The sequence below is a fragment of the Falco punctatus genome (genome assembly GCF_963210335.1).
Source record: "Falco punctatus genome assembly, chromosome: 5".
Classification (NCBI taxonomy): Eukaryota; Metazoa; Chordata; class Aves; order Falconiformes; family Falconidae; genus Falco; species Falco punctatus.
In genome coordinates, this window is record NC_137584.1 from 28,155,701 (window position 1) to 28,175,432 (window position 19,732).

At 41.3% G+C, this 19,732-nt stretch overlaps 1 protein-coding gene across 2 annotated transcripts; it reads left to right on the top strand.

The window, feature by feature from the left end:
- Window positions 1–1,337: 1,337 nt before the first annotated feature.
- ID2 (inhibitor of DNA binding 2) lies at window positions 1,338–3,400 on the top strand. Of its 2 annotated transcripts, XM_080389000.1 has the most exons (3): window positions 1,340–1,792; window positions 2,020–2,084; window positions 2,766–3,400. In XM_080389000.1, exons 1-2 carry the CDS (start codon window positions 1,445–1,447, stop codon window positions 2,074–2,076), a joined length of 405 nt encoding a protein of 134 aa, XP_080245126.1. In that variant the 5' UTR covers window positions 1,340–1,444; the 3' UTR covers window positions 2,077–2,084; window positions 2,766–3,400. The 2 variants fall into 2 exon arrangements, with proteins under 2 accessions (XP_080245127.1, XP_080245126.1); XM_080389001.1 differs by having other exon boundaries at window positions 1,338–1,792; window positions 2,020–3,400.
- The last annotated feature ends 16,332 nt before the right edge of the window (window positions 3,401–19,732 follow it).

A 19,732-nucleotide genomic window follows, 5' to 3' on the forward strand; every position in this document is an offset into this window, starting at 1 on the left:
CCACAGCCCCAGCTCCTTTAGTGTAGCTGTGCAACAACAGCGCAGATAAATCCCGTATTTGTCTGCTTTCAATAGTTATGATTGACAGCACAATCCTCATGGATTTTATGGATGTATGCCGTTACTACGTTTTTGTTTGCAACGAACACTAACGTACTTTTAAGTGTCCGGGTGGTTGTTACTGAACTGCTGCGTTTTATGTAGAATTTCATTTATATTAATTGTGTATGTGTGTCCACGCTTTCCTAAGTTTAACTTGCCTAAGGTAGTATGTGAAAAGACGGGTGGAAGCTACGTCAGTATGTTATACAGCCGTTTGTGTCAGTGAAATACAGAGAAATACAATGGAGCTAAACTTAAATCAATCAATCAAAGTAACTTCTCCAGCTAAACAAAAAAAAAAAAACCCAACACCAACCCAACTTTTTCCTCTGGAATGTTTCTGGAAGATGTTTCATTGGCCGCAACCAAAAGCTGCAAAAAGTACAGCTTGTAGTAAGTATTTGCATTTGTCACCAGAAACAATCTATGCATAATTAATGACAGTACTGTGTCACAAGCACTGATAGGGTGCAGATGAGCAGCCTTGCAAGGGCAATACATGTAAATGCACTTCCAATACACACATTTGCTTGATGATTTCCAATTAATAGCATCATCTAAAATAGCCCTGTCCTCACTATGCACGGAGCTAGCACTGCCGCCTGACCCCATCAGGGCTCTCGGTGTCCTGTCCTCACCAGGGCAGAAAGCTGCAGTCGAATCTATAGGTTTATTTGTCGTTATTCTCGACATTCTATCTGCAGCCTACCAGCGCTCCGCCGCTGACCCGACCACTGATTTACGCTGCCCTGTGTTTAAGGAGGTACGTGCAAAAACCACTCGATGCTCCAATTCACAGTGACCCTCGGCAAGGCTCAGCCCCCGCCGGCACCTCGGTGCCGCCTCAGCCGGTTGTCCCGCGCCCCTCGCCCCGGTAGCTATTGCGCGCTTACGGAGAGGGGCACAGCGGGGAAGGGGCGAGGGCAGGAGCGCCACCGTGACTCCCCGGTGCCCGCACGGCGCTACCCGCCCCGCCGCTCTGCGGACCCCGCGCCTTCACGAGGCGGGCCGGGCGCCAGCGGGCCGCGCACTATTTACTCCCTCAGCTGTGCGGCGTGGCCACGCCCCCTCCCGGGATTGGCTCTGCGGGCGGAAGGCCCGCGCGGCCCCCGCGCCGCCCGCCCCACCAGTGAGGGCGCCCCGGGGTGATGGACGTGCCGGCGGCCACCAATGGCAGCGAGCGCGGGCCGGCCTCGGCGGCGGCGGCGGCGGCGGTATAAGAGCAGGCCGCGCAGCCCAGCGCCTCAGTGCGAGCTCCGGCAGCGCCCAGAGGGGGAGGGCAGCGCCAGCGCTCCGCAGGCTTCCCGTCCGCCGGAACCGCGCTCCACGCCCGCTTCCCAGCATGAAAGCCTTCAGCCCGGTGCGGTCCGTCAGGAAAAACGGCCTGTCGGAGCACAACCTGGGCATCTCCCGGAGCAAAACCCCCGTGGATGATCCCATGAGCCTGCTGTACAACATGAACGACTGCTACTCCAAGCTGAAAGAGCTGGTGCCCAGCATCCCGCAGAACAAGAAAGTGAGCAAGATGGAAATCCTGCAGCACGTTATCGACTACATCCTGGACCTGCAGATCGCCTTGGACTCGCACCCCAGCATCGTCAGCCTCCACCACCAGAGACCCGGGCAGAACCCTTCCTCCAGAACTCCTCTGACCACCCTAAACACAGACATCAGCATCCTCTCGCTACAGGTAAGTGCTTCCCCGGCTCCCCGCTGACCTGCGTGTGTGTGGGGGTAAGTCGGTATTTGCGACTCTGGAGCGCGGTGGCCACGGAGGGGCCGGTGCTGGCCGCCTCGCCCCGCCGGCGGGGTCTGTAGCCGGGCGTGCGGCGGGAGAAGCGCTTCGAGGCCCGGGACGGCTCTCCCCCAACCCCCCGGCCACCTCGCCCTTACCCCCGTGTTGTTTGCTTCTCGCAGGCGTCCGAGTTCCCTTCAGAGCTCATGTCGAGCGACAGCAAAGCACTTTGTGGCTGAATCAAACGGTGAGTGCAGCGCATCTTGTTTCTAAACTTGGGGTAAAAAGTGCCTCCCCGGGGAATGGGAGGGCGTCGTGGTTATTGCTTAAAAATCGATCCTGAAAGTTGATCAGGACATGCCTCCATAATCGGTAAGAAATTAAGACTTACAAACTGCATCTTAGAGTCCAAAGTGTACTTTGTTACTAAGGTTCATCAGGCAGCGCAGGCTGCTGTGATACAAGTCGCTGCTTAATGCAAATGCTCTCGTTATCTGTTCGTGGAGTCATAACTTCCTGGGCCAGAGTGACTGATTGAGTTGGGAATCTTGGCACAATTCCTTAAATTCTGTGATGTGGGATTGTCTGCGCTATCAGTTAAATAAGTGACTGCTTTTAATCATATAATTGCTGTAAGAGGCAGACTGGCGCCTCTGAGCGCTGTATTTACGGAGATCTAAACAGAGATTGGACTGAGAATCCTCCTTCTACCCTTTTCCCTTGAGTGTGTGTTATTTTAATGTTCAATTTGTGCTCTTGAGAGCGAGTGTGTGAGCGTGTATGTGTTGCATCTGGACGCCAGGGTTTGCCCAATCTCTGAGTGTTTGGTTAAATGTTCAAACTGTGGCTTCCTCTCTGGCGCCAGGCTGTCCGGATCTCTGCCCTGTTAGCATTCTCCTAAATATGCCTCTTTTTCAATCTCTTGCAGGTGTTCCACTGAGGGTTTTTTTTTTTTTTGCACAAGAAAATATCTACAGGATTCTTTTTTTGAGGTGCTGAATTTATTTTTCAGCTGTATCTGGAGGGGGAAATCCACATCTAACTAAAAGGACCTTTTAAAATTAATAAAGAAGAAAAAAATTCAAGATTGATCTTTATCCCCACCCCATTCTTCAACTTGGACTGAACCTAGTTATTTATGAAGACTCTTAAATACCCTTTCCCTAGTTGGAAGGCTTCCTTTATATACTATTCCCAACGTGGGGAGCAAAACAAAAATCTCACAAGGAGTTGCCCATTTTAAAGCAGACTTTGCCTTTTTTTTCCAAAGGTGGAGCGTGAGTACCAGAAGGATTCAGTGTTCAGTTTTTTAGGAAAGTCTGGTCAGAAATTACCTTTTTGACACAAACCTACGACTGAATGCTGTGTATATATTTATATATAAATATATATATATGAGTGAAACCTTGTGAACTCTTTAATTAGAGTTTTCTTGTATAGTGGCAGAAATACACATTTCTGCAAAAAGTGTAATGATGTACTTAATCATGCTAAACTTTTTATAAAAGTTTAGTTGTAAACTTAACCCTTTTTATACAAAATAAATCAAGTGTGTTTATTGAACTGATTGCTTCTTTATTCTTTGGGGACCAACTGTTTGCTGGCTTTGACTTGTGCTGTGTTTTTTTTTAAATACTTATACATTCTGTTACGACTTTACCAAGTAAAAATTCAAGTATGTAGAGAATATAAAGAATAAAATTATGTGAAGTGAATAATAATTCTTGTAACTTGGAAAATCTTATTTGAGTGTATATTCTAAACTTGTAAGTGATCTGTCTGTAAACAGTGTGAAAGGAACTAGAAAAGGAATTTATTACAGAGGCAATGCTATTGACAAAGTGTTTGGAAACATACAAAAGCAGTTAATCCCGAGACATTCCCATGGACTATTGCCTTTTTTTTTCTTCTTCCCTCCCACCCTTATAGATGATTCAGTTCTCAGTAGTAATGGCCCAGATCTGTTAATTTGTGTTTAGAATAATCGCTCAGAATTAAGGGTTGTGGGTAGTTATTAGTCCCCCAACTATTAAGTTTCTCTAAAAAGGCTTTGAATGTAAGAGTTGGTGATGCGTTAACATGGGATCTAGAATGATGAAGTGACTGTTGCCTTTCCACACTGGAATTTTCATGCTTCCATGCAGTATGTCAATGAAATGGGGTTTCTAATCAGTTGCAGCAGCTTTTCTGTATGACTAAGATACTGAGAATTGAGCTAAATCGCTGTTGTGTTACTGATTAAACTTTGGCTGCTCCTAAAGGGACTCTTTCTCCATAAGAATTAAATTAAGTTCGAAATAGGAGTCTAAATTCCTGAAAGCCAGTAACAGTTTATTTCTTTCTCCCTTTGCCCTCAGAAGCTATGCAATATCCCTTACTCTTATTCAAGTGACACTTACTGTAGCCTTTGAAGCCACTATTACTGTTCATTAGATCTGTTTAATTGTCATAAGACAGTGGATGGGGGAACGGTGCCTTATCAGATGACATTCTAATTTAAGCTCACTTACAAACTTGCCTGAAATGGGAAGTTTTGAGTCTTATATATGAATTGAGAAGAGTCACTTGCAATAGGAAGAGAGGAAACTTGACTGATGCTTTGGGTAAGTACAGCTCTCTGGCAGGCACTACACTTGGGACCTGAGGGAGCACATTTAAGGGTTCTGTCCTCTGGGGACTCTTAGAGTGAAAGGCAGGAGCCTCACCTGGCGCCAGTAACACTTTCACCAGCAAACAGGTGGGTGGGTGGTGCTCTGGGGCTGCAGCAGCTGCCCTTCCTTGCCCTTGACACCAAATCCATTCACGTAGGCTGAGAGAAAGCCAGCTCTGATCTCTTAATACAGAAGCTGCCCTGCCCAAGCAGAAGCACACTCTCTCAGAGGATCAGTGCAATCAGAAGACAAGAAGGGTTAGCGAAAGCTGGGACGGGGAGGGGTGGGGCACGCGGGACAGAGCTGATATGCTTCCCACCGTGCCCCCCCCCCCCAGCAGAGATTAAGGGTCTCTCCCCCCGCAGCGAACACACGCTGGCTGTGCCTCCTGTGGCCGAACCCTGCTACTGTCGACACCCAGAGTGCGGGGTTGTTCCAACTTCGTGCAAAGAACGTTTAACCCTGACAGCCCAGCAGCAAAATATTTCATTGCCACAAATCAGCACACCTCGGTCCCTAAAACACTCCTTTTAGTGTCTGTTTTAGCTAAGTTTGAACAGTAACAGATTCACGGTTTTAATCGCAACATTGAGATCTTCATCCTTCCAAACTACTAACAATCTAACGTAACTGCCACCCCATTTCCCTCTCAAAACTATTTTTTTAACCCTGTTGTTCAAAGGATGACTTTAGTGTCACTTTAAACCAACAGTTCAGTTTATGAAATTAAGGAGCTGCAACAGTCAGATCACTAATTATTTTAAGCTCAACCCCTTTAAAAACTAAAGGCATTTGCACTTTGATATGTTTAAGCTACTGGATGATTAAGACACTTGTAGAATGAAATCAATTTCCTTATCACACACAGCCAAAAGAGAAATTCACAATCTACAAGGCGTGGGGAGCTAAGCAGGAAAACAAACAAACATGTTTTTAAAAATGTAAATTAAGAAAGGAATTTTTTTTTTCCTTTTAGGATTAACTAATTCATTGACTTGACAATGCATTCCTATGATAAGAACCAGGGGCTTAAACTAGGTGCTCTACTTAAAGAAGTCACTCTTTGGTTTTGTTCTTAAGATTTTGTTGTTCAAAGATAAACAGCAAGGTCAAAGCTGACTGCCCAAAGCCATAACGTTAATTCTTGAAGTTTCCTTGAAGATGGGGGATTTCTTTATTCAATAGCACCATTATTGTCTTTCCAGAATACATTAGAAAAATCTGAAATTTTCACCACTGTCCCTGGCCCATTTACACTGTCTCTGACCACAGCTGTTGCCAATGCCACTGTAAGCTGACCAGCTGAATGCGACAGATCGAGAGGACCCGTACTGGGCTACCTGATAGCAAAATGGTTTTGGCAACAATCAACAGTTAAACACTGTAAAACCTTTTCCAGCACGCCATGTGTGAAAGTTGCAAACACACCCGCAGACGCTTCCCCACAGTGAAAAAAACCCCAAGGGATCCAACGAGAGACTGAAGAGGACTCTCGCCTCTAGAGGAGAGGGTTCCAAACCTGGCTTTGCCTGTTTATTGCCCCGAACACCACACGGACCCGCTCCTCATCTCATCCTAAGCTACGAACACCACACGGACCAGCTCCTCATCTCATCCTAAGTCACAAACACCACACGGACCTGCTCCTCATCTCATCCTAAGTCACAAACACCACACGGACCCGCTCCTCATCTCATCCTAAGTCACAAACACCACACGGACCCGCTCCTCATCTCATCCTAAGTCACAAACACCACACGGACCCGCTCCTCATCTCATCCTAAGTCACAAACACCACACGGACCCGCTCCTCATCTCATCCTAAGTCACAAACACCACACGGACCCGCTCCTCATCTCATCCTAAGCCAGGAGCACACACTGAAATGTTCCATCAGGATTTTCAGGGAACATCTCTGCATTATAAAGCACGTAACACATTGCTGGTGATACGTATTGCAGCTGCCCAGAAACCTCCCCCACAGGCCCCGCCGCCTGCCTGCCACCAGGTAAGGGAAACCCCGGGTGCCGGCGGCTGGGGCGTCGCTCGCTCTCCCCTGGGACAACAGCCTTGCGTCTGCTGCACCAAAACCACTCTACACGCCGCTTACAGAACCAGTGCCAGCAGTTTGACAGGAACACGAGCGGGAACGCCGACTCCCAGCTAAAATAGCACCGTACCTTGGAGCTGCCGCTTCCTCAGGCCGGTCGGCCTCCCTCAGCGGGGCCGGGCCGCGGCGGGGCCGGACGGTGCGTGGAGGCCCAGTGCCACCCTCTGGCCCGGGCCGGGACCGCAGGCCCCGCAAAGCGAAAACGTGCTCCTACAAGGGTCAGCCGCTCGATTCTTCACATTTTACGAATAACAGTCAGAGCACGGGTCTTCCGTGGGTTCTTTTAAAAAATCATATTTTATAGCTGCAGCTGGGAAATGGCGTTTGAGCTAACTCAGTTCTGCTGGCTGGGAATTTCACTCTGAAGCATAGCGGTTTGTAAAAATCTGAGGGAAAAGTTGCATTAAAACCATAAATACTTTGCTTGTACCGTTATGGGAAAAGCACTGCTTGATCAGCACTAGTTTGTGTTTGACTCTGGAAAAGAAAACACGTTTCTAAACGATCTTGTACATGTTAAGGATTCTCCCATATGGCAGTTTGCCGTCTGGGTTGATTAATGTAATGTGGAAAAGATATATAATAATTTACTAATGAGAATTATCACATTTGTGAGTAAGCGTCTCTTCCTGTTTACCACTGCCCTTGCTCACTTACATGTGACAAGAAATAATTTGCACAGCCTTTGCTGGAAGCTGTAAAGAAGAGGGGTAACAATGCAACTGCCGCATGACAAAAGATTGAGTAAACTACATAAACGCTGCTATGTAATTTTGTTTAGAAAAAGGTTTTCACAAACATACTCTTTAAAACTACTGTTTTGCAAAAGGATCAGTATTTTCTGATTCCACAGATAAATGAAAATGTTCTTTGAAACTGAATTTGTTTCATCCTCATTACCATTTTCCTCTCTAGAACAGCCATCTAAGTTATCATAATTCTAAAGTCTATGAGACAAATGCAAACAGTATTTCAATACAAGAAAGCTTATATTGCACAGCAATAGTCCCTGATTGTATGAGTCACTTGCTAAAGTAAATTGAAGGAGGAAACAAAAGAGGAAAAACAAATGCAATTACTTTTGGAGTCAATCATAGTAACTGAGAGGAATTTGTATTTTAGTTGGTTGCTTGCCTTGAGAAATACTTCAAACAAGGGATGCGGAGCAGAGACTGTAAATAGGGCCAAACTGAGAAAAATTAATTGCACAGCAAGTGTTGCAGTGGACTTAGTGCTGCTGGCTGCCCTAGAAGACAGCCCTTTGCTAGCTGTCTATCCTCACAAGAACGTGAAGCATTAACAGATAATACAACGTTATATGATGTTACAGGACCTATCCAGATTTGAAACAATTAAACTAACTACATTGCTTGCCAAAAAGAATACGTCATTATAATTTCCAGTAAATATCCCCACAAATTACACCATGTCTGTGGTGAACAGTTTTATGAATAGATCAGGTATTTCTGCTTAAAACTAAGAGCTGGAGCCAGCTCTTAAGCTTTACTACCAATGGCACAACTTCAAAGGCTCACACAAAGCTTTTTTAAAAAAATTTAAAGATTTTTTTTTTTTTTAAACAGAACTGGACTGTAAATCTGCTGAATTTCTTTTCCATTTGGAAGAGAACAAATTATTTTGATGCTTACTATCTTGCATTTTTTCTAAATTAGATTGGAAGGAGAAAAAGATCCTTAGTTAGGTGCATGAATCGGACAAGTTCAGTCAAAAAGTTCGGTCTCCAAGGAACTCTTAAAATCTTTGAATGACTGAAGAAGCAGATTTACAGTGGAATTTAGAAATTTAACTTTATAGGTACCGTGAAGTTTTAATACTTACAGGATGAGGTCCAACCACTTCCAGCTTTTTCTGTAAGAGTGGCAAGAGCAACGATGGGATAATCTGAGCAAAATGGGAATCAGTAAGGATTAGTAAACAGCATGTGTCCACATGTGTAGCACCTTATTTTCATATCTGTTGGGTCAAAATATGTATGTGCAGCTCAGCATGCTCAGAGGAAAAAAAAAGCTTAATTGTTTGGACCTTTTTAATAAATACATGCATTAAAAGTTGTGTATGTTATGTACATACCACATCCAACATGCAATTAGCAGTTTATTGACAGCATTATGAAAATTCTCATGATCTGAAAATCTGAACCAGATTGTCACTAATATTGAATGGTATGTTATTTTGGGGCATCTTTGAGTACTTACTATTTATCACTATTTTAGCACCCTCTGAGGTCAGCATTATTGTCCAAAAAGATAAAGGTTGGATGAACAAGGCTTGCTGGGGAAAGGAAGAACTTACAGATATCCAAAGGCAGAAGCATATACCTAGACTATGGCAGACTTGGAGGAAAGCAGATTTGTGAATTATGAGCCTAAAAATAACTTTAAATTTTTCAAATGGAAAAAGAGAACTTGGAAGCCAGGCATCAGAATGAGAAAATGAATCAGGTACTTCAGGATTTACTGGAGTTCCACTGGAAAAAAAATATAGTGGGAACAACCTGTCACAAAACAATGGAAATGTGACTAAAAGTGGATGAACAAGACAAGAGGGATACACAGGGCAAAGGAATAAGTGACATCGTATACCCACCCCCCGCCCCCAAAGATAATCACTGTGATTCTGCCAGAGAAGGGAAGAAAAGCAGGTTTTATGCAAAGAATCACAGCTAATGAAAAAGTGGAAAATACAATGAATGAGACAAAGAACATGTGTCCAGGCAACAAAGAGGCAGGACAGAAGAAAGTATTTTTACAATGTAGAAAGTGACTGCAGTCACAAATTCTACAAGAAAAAAACCCAGAGATAGTAGAACAAAGGTATGGAAAACTTACTCATCCTGTGAACTAAGGAAGGGAATGCACAGATTTATCCTCCAGCCTCACTAAAGTGTTTTAACACAGAGCTAAAAAACTCTGTTGTAATTCCACAGTATTTACAAATATAAAGTGCTAGTTTCAGCTGGCCTTGAACCTCAACCAGAACATAGATGATTTTTTTTTTTTTCATTTTGTAGATTATTCACATATGCATAACCTACAGAAGATAAACCGGGATTTTAGCCCTTCATTCTTATGCCTGCCATAATTGACCACATTTAACTTTTAAGGAAAAATAAGATAATTACCTGTAAAAGTATTTCTTAAAAACTTCCTTTTGCAGGTTCATTTGCTAGGAAAATTACAAATGAATCATCTTCAGTAACTCAATTCCTGCCAAGCATACTGTAACAACAGAATATTATCATAGGTAGCATGTAATTCACTTAAAACAGGGAGAGGAAAAAAAAAACAGGTCAATTGACAACTTATTTTTTTGGATTCCATACTCAGGTTCATTGAATAGTGTTATTTCTGATAAAATCCTATGTATTTATAACATCCCAGGCCTCACATGATCTCAGAGATTTACCAATAAATCTGTAAATAAGTAATCAGGAGATTTTTTTAATACATCGTTTACATAAGGAATAAAAAGTGGGGTTTTTTCCTTCAGTTCTATAAGCAAAAAAGGATAAAAAGGACTGTTATCAAAAATAATGGACATGACGAGCAGAGTTCAGTAAGTGACAGAGAGGAAAGAGTTCTGTGATCTAAATTTCTCTGTCAATCAGATTTGCTAATGAAAGTTGTTCATTAATAACAGCAGGTTCTTTTGATATACAATTTTCAGGTTTACAAAACCAAACCAACTCTATAAATGCGATTTTTGTGGGCATTAATTCATGCAGCAACTCTAAAGTTAGAGAGGGAGTGGATATGAAGATGCAGCATTTGTCCAACCCCAAAAAAGGATACATCTGTAGTATAACTGGAAAGCATGACTGCAGTATGTGAGGTTGAGCCTAACCAAACTTCCATCCTGTTAGGTACCCAACACCAGAGAAGATTGTCCAGTACAGACTTCAATGTAGGAAACAGCCATGGAAAACATACAAGGCTGTAATTGACATACAAATCTTCACAGCTTGACTGCTCTGGATGCTTCAGATAGCTGCCTCAGTCATACTCATCTGTGTGAGCTGGCCTAATGCTGTCAGACTACAGTACAGACATACCCAAAAGTAAATGTTGGAAGGCTTCAGTGGAAGTACACTTGGAATTATTACTTCACATAATCAATTACTGGATATCTTTTCTTCTCTTTGAGACACCGTCACATGGAAATGTAGGACCTAAGGGTAACTGTGTGGCCATTTGATGTGAGTCCTAACAGAAAAAGATCTCAAAAAAGACCACTCACAAAGACACCTTCAGTTAAGAGATACCTCTATGTAACGGAGTATTTTGCTGAGCAGGCATTTATATACATTCTCCAGTTTCCTGGAGAGGAAAAAAAAAAGCTTTATGAATGTAATCAAGCTTTAAAAGTACTAGTTTACTATTTCTTAGTCTCTGAACTATTGCTGAAATGTATTTTTAAATTTTTTGATCAACTGATGGCTTCCACACGTTTCTTAAGGAGTTAATTACATGTCAGGAAAGAAAGTCCATTTCATTTGATGCCTATAAAGTTGGTGAATGATTTAACATGTCCATGAAAACACTTAAAAGCTACAAACACTTCTTACCTTTCCCTTCAAAGTTCTGGTGTTTAAGCAGCTCAAACAAGTAATTTATCAGCTATTGAAGGTGATGAAACAGGGCTTCACCAACCTAGGGGAAAATAACAATCTCATGGTTAAGACTTTGAACTGGGAGCTGCGAGACATAGCTTTTAGTCCCAATTTCCCACAGACTTTGTATGTGACCTCTGCAAGTCATTTCACTCCTTCATGTTTCTATGCATCTGTAATAATGGGAAATTTAGTCCTCTCTCTTGGGAATTCTTACAAACCGGCATGTCTGAAATGGCATGCTACTGGGCTACCTTTGTAATAGTAAACAATGGCAGCAACAGTCTTGGGCATTAATCACATGAAATTGCACCTGCCACACACTCAAACAATTGCCAGTCATGACTTGGGAGTTACACGGCCTACAAACCCTCCCAGAGTAGCCACTGCTTTTAGTATTATGTTTTAAAGAAAGTCTATCAGTATCAACAAGACAGACTCTATCACAACATGCCAAAGAATAGTTCTTACCCTGTGAGTACTGTTAACACAGATTCAAGCCCTAGTTTTGATTATGTTGCTAAGCAAAAAAAAAAAGTCACGGAGAAAGCATAAGCACTGGTCTTCCACATATCTCTGCGGAAGGAGAAATACATTTCTTTGGGCCTGAATATAGATCAGGTAACATGATTTTATGGAGGCCGCATTTTGCTTAAACAAGCCTGTAAGATACACATTCTCTCTCCTTTCTTACCATCCTAGAGTAGTACAAAGATGATTTAAATTGTGCAGACCCATGAGAAATTGAACATAATGTAAACAGTGAAGAGACAATTAAACCTGCCTGAATGATACTGTAAGAAAAGGAGAGACAGGGCACTGAAGGGCAAAATTCCTTCAGAAGTTAAAAAGTAAACAGCAAACCATTTTTCTCAGATTCTTCCAAGATGCATACATTTAAATATCAATGTTAATAACATTGCAACACAGAAGCAAAAACCCAATATGAAGACAGGCTGCATGTAAGGTCACTGTGCACAGGAATCGCACTTGTGACTAGAAGCCTGGCCATCAAGGGCATGAACAAGAAGTTATTAATCCGATATACAAAATATACTGGTTTGTTCCTCTGTTCAAGCTGGCAGCCATTGTATCCCACACAACTGGAATGGTCTGGGGTTTCCCGTTGTTGCTGCCACTGCCTCTTTGCCTCCAACCAGCTTTGTGTCCCCTGGCACTATTTCTCAGTACAGATTAAAAGTGTGACCTTTTGCATTTGAACTTCTATCTCTGCTCCTCTGCAGGGGAATTTTGCAACTCTTTCTCTTTCACGGGTATTTACACCCAGGCCTACTCCCTTCAGTGAATTTCCCAGGAAAACAAATGGTTTGGCACATGCTGTTTTTCCTTTGGGAGTCCTATCGGTGGTGAATGCAGTGACAGCTCCTGCCTGAAACAAATTTCTGTGCATTTTTGCTATGTAAAACCAAAAAGTGCAAACCACAGTGGCAGGAAGTTATCTTACGATTCTTCTTGTTCACTTACATTACTCTCAAATGCTCCCAGTGAATGAAATTCCACAACTTCCCCAGGTAATGCTGATATTACTTTATTAGAAAGTTTTACTTTCAGAATATTGTTCTTTTCCCACCGCAAATGAGAAAGCTGATTACTTTGTGCTTGACTGATGCAGCTTCTAAAAGTCCTTCTGTAACAGTATTTTACATATGAAAACATTACGTCCATTCAGCCTTCCTTCTTTTACACTCAACAAATCCAACTTTTTCAGTATTACACACCGGTAAGTAATTTTTTCTGGTATTTTTTGCTGTTCTCCTCCAGTTGCTTATTAAAGGTGCTCAGGTCTGGACACAACACACCTTCAGCAATGAGGCACGCGTCTCCTGGATTGTATGATACTCCTATCAATACACTGCTCAGAAATTTCCATTCCTTCCCTCTACTTCCAACAGTATCACTTACCTTGTTAGCTTAGTACTGGTTTACCAGCCATGCTAAAACCCCATTCTCTTCTGCAGTATTTCAGTGGGTTAGACTCCATTTTATATTTGTGCATTTGATTTCACTTTCATAAGCGCAATACTTTATACTTGCCTTCATTGAATGACATCATGTTAATTTACAGTCCTCTATGTATCTAGTGATTCTGCCCTTTGGGATAAGGCAAGTTCAGACAAGAGTAAACTCTGAAATTCCACCGATACGGTTGCTAATAATAATACTGAACAGAAATGGACGCGACCCTGCTTTAACACGGGATAATTGATAATCGCTCCAAGTCTACCTTTTCAAGCAGTCTGCTTTCACTTCATTGCATGATTTGCTGAAGCTTCGATGATAAAAAAAGTCTTACTGCAGTAAAACATACATGACATCTGCTGTATCCATCTTCTGCAGGCCAGTTAACTAAAGGACTAAATTAGAGCAATTTGATAAGGGTCATTCCTGAAAACACCACATTGACTTTCAGACCTGAAGTTTAAATACCTGATGAATAACAAAAGCTTGATGAATAAAGTTCTTGCAGATTGATCAAAGTGAAGATGACTTGTAATTCTCCAGACACTCCCTTTTCCCCTCAAATACGCTTCCAGGTAGTCCTTCCCTACCTTCTAACACCTGTATCTCCATGATACAGCTGTCTCCTCTTTTCTCCAAGAAAAGTGATCATGGTTTATGGATTGTCTTGACTGGATCCTTAGCTTCAACACGAAGCAAAGCTGGGCCATACTGACATGAGCCAGTCACTGAAAGAAAAACCAAATGCGCTCAAATTACTATCTGGACAAAAATTCTTGGTATGCTAGACAAGCCTAAGCATTCAGAACCTCCTGTTCCTGATCTTAAAAGCATTCTCTTTTTAGTAAGTACTCATTTCTTAGGATTACACAATTCCTCTGCATAATTTAGCTTTGTAGGATAATTGGAGAGAAGAAAAATATATCCAAAGGTAAGTCTCTGGTGCTGTCCTTAAGCCTACACAGTCAACCTACCTTGAATTATTTTTGTGTTTCTGCCTGGTTTTCATCAGAAAGCACTAAACAGAAAGCCTTACAATAGCTAAACGTGAATGCATTTTAATGATGTTTTCTTTAGAGTATTTTCCAAATCCAAATAATTCTAAGATAACTGAATTGAACACATTTTTCCAAATTGATGCTATGTAGCACTGAATTTTAATTACTACCTTCAGTATTTTTTTTCTGAAATCTCTTTTCTTTAGCAGTGATTTACTTTCATAGAAGTGTTGCTCATTTGCATATTTATATTGTAATTGCACTTTTTCCCAGGCAGTTAAAAATCTTCAACTTTTGCACTGTCCACAGCATGTATTCACTCCACATCCACAGCTCATACCTGAGATACGGGTGCTGCGTCATCTCAGTCCTGGTTCCACTACAAAATTCCAGATTTCTCAGACTTACTTTTCAGGGTAACCTACAAATATTTTTTTACTCCATTTTAAAACCTGTATTTAAACATCTCCATGCATTGCTCTCAGTGACCTGGAAAGGGGTGTCCAAACCTTTATACTAAGGCTAATGGATCGATCTTACAAGCTTAGTGTTAACTCCTAGATACCCGTCTGATGGCCTAACTTTTGCTGAACACCAGCTCAAAGTCTGTTGGCCCTGCTCCAAGCAGAGAAGAGCTTGACAACTATCTACAGTGGAGACTCTCCTCAATGGCTGCCAGAGTTCTGATGAAGTGTGCCACTACGACTGAGCAGGCTCCACTGTAGACATGTCATATGTCATGATCCTGTTTAGCAGACTTTTCAGATAGCTTTGCTGACTTGAAAGATCCTGAATTGAAGACACCACCACCACCTCCTAACATCCTGGTCATGGAAGAATGGCCTAGGTATGGGAGGCTACGTGAGAATTACATTCCCTAGTTAAAACAGAATCACTTGGGAAGAGGGAAAGCCATAAAATCTCACCAACGCTTTGTCCAAAAAGGTGGCAGTGGCTGAGTCTCACACGTGGATTTCACCTGCTCTCCTGAACAATGTTGTAAGGTCCAAAGTTCTGTCCTGTAGTCAGACCTGATCATTACCTGGTTTGCTCCCGCTGGTCTTCCAGACTGCAAGCAATTCAATTAAACCTAGAGAACCTTTGAGAATACTGAATGAACATGTGCAAGTGGTGCTCCAAGACAACTTTGCCAAGTGAATGTGGAGCAAATCATGGGATGGCTGAGCTTCTTTAGCTCCAACAGAAAGTCCAAAGACTGGACCTTCAGCAGAGAGAGAACAGACAGAAGGCTAAGGATTTCTCCCATAGCATGGGAACATCCTAACACTGACAGACATCCAGTATTCACATTGAAATAGGAAGGCTGAGTGGACTAGGAAGGTAAGGAATTTTTCATCACATCAGAGATTATAAAGAGATGTTACTTCGAGATTTGATTACTGACAGAGCAAAAAATTCTATGTGATGTAAGAAATCCCAGAAACATGCACACTGAATTCCTGATCATAGACCTGGGAATATATTGAACAGGGATTAAAGTTAAGGACTTCAGGAACAGAAAGCTCTGCTGCTTACAGTAAAGTCAAAAAATATGTATTGAAATAAATCAGGATTCATAAATACATATGTACATATATATATATATATATGCACGCACACAAAATCAGGACAAAGAAATTACAATTCTGTTCCCAGTCACGACTCAAGTCATCCACCACATATTTAAAACACTCAGGAGAGGAATGGGCAGATGAATATGGTGCTTAACATACAAAACCCAAGGATTTCTGGCCTGTGAGAAGTAGACCTTGCACCATACTATACATTGCTCCAATAAATCTCTTTGCTGTTAATTGCCACTTGAACACCCCACCTCTGACTATGGAAGAGAAATGCCCGACATGTGTTTCAGACCTACATTTTGAGATATTGATGAGCAGAATTTCCTCCTCTTCAGTCTGAGCATGTCTCCGAGAAGTGATATGTTACCATCTTGTAATGGAGATACGCAGAAAGAGACACCTTTTTACATAAAGTAGCTGAGTTTCACTGTCACAGTCTGGGATTTCTCAACTTCTAGAAGTATGCCATGGGATTATACAGTTCACTGCTAGGCCTCAAAACAGATGTCGACAGATAAAAAAAAAAAAACAAAATAACAAACAAAAATGCCATAAGGTTGTTTTCCCAGGTACTACAGAAAAACTAGAAAGGAACTTATTGTAGTAGGAGGATGAGTGTCCAACTACTTTATCCAACTTTTCACAGCCTGAAATGAAACCTGAGGAAAAAAAAAACCCTGATGGGTTTCTTCTTTCCCCACCCTCCCTTGAACTCCAGGGGCTATTTAAATATAGGTGATTTTTTTGAAAAAATCTACTGGCTTTTGAATTAAAAAAAAATATTGAAGAAGCATAAAATAGTTTCTAGAACCTGAGCAAACTGGTATTATCGTATGTTTTTAGAAGCCAGTCATTCAGGCAAAGGAGTCCTGGTCCAACTCAGATGAATTATCATCACTGTTGAGTCTTTGCTCCAAATGAGTAATTTGCATTTTTTTTCTGAAAGTTCAAATATTTTCAAGGATAAGAATAAAACAACAGTCCCCTTCCTATATTGGAAAATAACAGAAGTGGGACTACTTTCCTGAATTTGAATTTCAAGCAAAACTGCCTTCTTTTGCAAATCTAAGATGAATCACTATCGTACTTTCTGCTTGGATATGAAGTGTGTGTACTGTAAATGCAGAAAAATGAGTACTATGGGTCCCAGTATTGCAAAGAACCTACCAGGTGCTTAAAGAAATTACTGTACAGAGAGGCCTGAAAGTTGATGTGAAGACTGTGCAGTAAAACAAAACAAAAGATAATTATTGAACACTGTAGCCATGGACTACGAAATTAAAGACTCCAGTTCATATTAGCATATAAAAAGATCTGATGAAGCTGAGCTAGTCTGTCATCAGATGGAAGAGAGGCAGAAGGTAGCACAGATGGTGAAAACAGAGGAAATTATTCATGGTTCCTCATCACACCTTGAAAGTAGCTACTGAAAAGATGCTGAAAATTAAGACCAGAAGGCATCCAGGAAGAACAAAACCTTGCAACCCTCCCTTATATTCTGAAGGTGTAAATATGTCCTGAGGTTAAATAGGCTTATGGTTTGAGGATTTGTCTTTCATAGAAAATGAAAAAAATGAAGATTTCTTTTTATCTTTCAGAGTAAAAATACCTGAACACCGAAGGTTGGCTCTTGAGTCTTTAAACAAATGTAGAACCTCATAAATTTTGGCATACTAGATCAACACTCATCAACATAAGTCCTCAAAGTTTATCTTTCTTTAGATTACTTCAAAGCAAGAGCTAAAATATCCTGTACATTACATTATTTGCAGTGCCATTGAGACCTGCAGCATCAAGCGTAACTTATAGATGTCCATGAGGAAAAGTAACCCTTCCTGCGTGTAGCCCTAAAGTTTTTCTAGACTCTTAACAGACTACTTACAAAGCGGATGAGGTGACAACGTGCTTATCTTATTGAGCAAGCACTGTCTGATTATTTATCAAGAATACTTGTAAGGAAATCAAGAAGCAGATTTTCCCTCCACTAAAGCGTTTGAAGGTTCTTTCCATTGGCAGATATAAACTACTGCACTTTTTTTAGATGTGTCCATTACTGTCCACAACAAAGTTATCAGATAAAGTGTATTTTAAGTCCTATTTTGTGGACTGTGGATATGTATATCCTGTGAATTTTCCAGGACATGAGGAAGAGGACGGAGAGAAGTGAGCAAAATATTTATTGTAGAATGTAGACCCTACGTAGGTTGTAAAACCTTCCTAGGATAGAAAACCCCACCAAACAAAAATCCCCATCCAAGAAAAAAACACCACCACCACAGCAGGACAGTATTTTCTATCGTTGCTGAAGTGGGAAAAATGGCAGTGTACAGCGGTTCTAAGGTTTTGATAAAAGAAGTTGAAGAGAAGTTTAAATTACACTGTCAGGGACCAAAGCCCCAGCTACCAGTCAGGTGGTGAGGCAGAACTGAAAGAGCTCCAAGTATTCTACACGATGTACTCATGCACTGCACGGGGTGAGTAGGGGCAAGACAGGACATAAGTGTGTCCAGTAAGAACAAGGAAAAGCAGACATACTTAAGTCCCAAATGACTGGCACGCCAAAGACATTAAAGAGTTAGAATCATAACTTTTTGCCAAAAGCACAGGACCACAAACAGGCTGCAAGGTTTACAGTCAAACAGGAAACATAAGGAGGAGGATGAACAAAAATGCTGAGTGATGACAGAAAGCTAACTTAACAGTAATCTTCTGTTTAGTTTGCAGGACTTCTCATGGTTTATAAGAACATAAAATAAAGGAAGCCTCTGATATCAATAAAAGTCCAATTTGACTGGCAGATGAAAGCTCAGCACTCAATTCTTGACTCTCCTGGAATATAGGTATAATTCCATATTCTACTATTGCTGAGGTGGGAAAGGATTTTTCTGGTGTCCAAAATGAGGCTAGTAAAATTTTGCTGCCTCTGAAAAGTACTATGTAAATTCAGAAGGATTTGAAGGTGCCATGATATGTAAACAGATTCAAGAATATGTATTGCCTTTAGCCAAGCACAAACCATTGCACCATTTCAGAAGAGAGAAATATTAAAAACCAAAGAAGTTAAATCTCTGCTGATTGCTTCCCTGTAGTTTAATTAGTGAGGAAAGGCAGTAAGGCATCACAGAACTTCCATTTTAGTTTTACTGTTCCCCACAGTCAGGATTTTATGCCTGTGTTTTTATTTCTAGGTTCCAGGGACCCATAGAAACCATTCAAACTTTGTTCTTTTGTTTTCTATCATGAGAAATCCTGGACACAAATAAAATCTTAAAATGAACCACTGTTATTCCTCCCCTTCCCTTCTCTTTCATAAACAATAAATATGTTGTACTCAAGTAATGGCAGACAGACACTCTGGTTTACTTACAAAGACAACTCTGCAATCCAGGTTACTTCTGTAAGAAGCAATGAGGTGGCGTGGTACCAGTTCTCAGAAAGGCGACTTGAAACATGAAAGAACCTTGTACACCATGTTATGTAGTGGCAACACTAAGAATTCACATAATAAAAAGTATGCTCTGTTGCTAGAATCTCATCTTTGAAAGAAATATACACCAACTCTCAAATACAACCTTTTTTTGCATTAAATCTCAACATAACCTCTCACCTATTTTTTTTCCCTCCAAAAGACCACGTTCTTTAAAATATTCCAAGGTTTCTTTCTTTTTTCCCCCTTCCACTTCAGAAGGTGACCCCAAGATATGATAAACTAAGAGAAAGAAACTGGCCAACAGTATTTCTTTTAGAAGTTCAACCAATGTCACTACCATAACAAAACATGCTTTGGGAAAGGAAAAAAAACCAAACCCTTTTAATGCTTTTTAACACAAACAAACATTTGGTGTTGTGAGTATCAGCTTTATTAAGGAACTACAATCACTTATAACTGAGAAAAAATTGCTAAAACCCCTGTAACTTTGAGTCCTTCTAGAAAACGGGGCAT

Excerpts from the sequence above, each read along its gene's own strand:
- ID2 (XM_080389001.1), top strand. The coding sequence starts at position 1,445 with ATGAAAGCCTTCAGCCCGGTGCGGTCCGTCAGGAAAAACGGCCTGTCG. Across the intron at positions 1,793-2,019 it reads TCAGCATCCTCTCGCTACAG|GCGTCCGAGTTCCCTTCAGA; the intron begins GTAAGTGCTTCC and ends TGCTTCTCGCAG.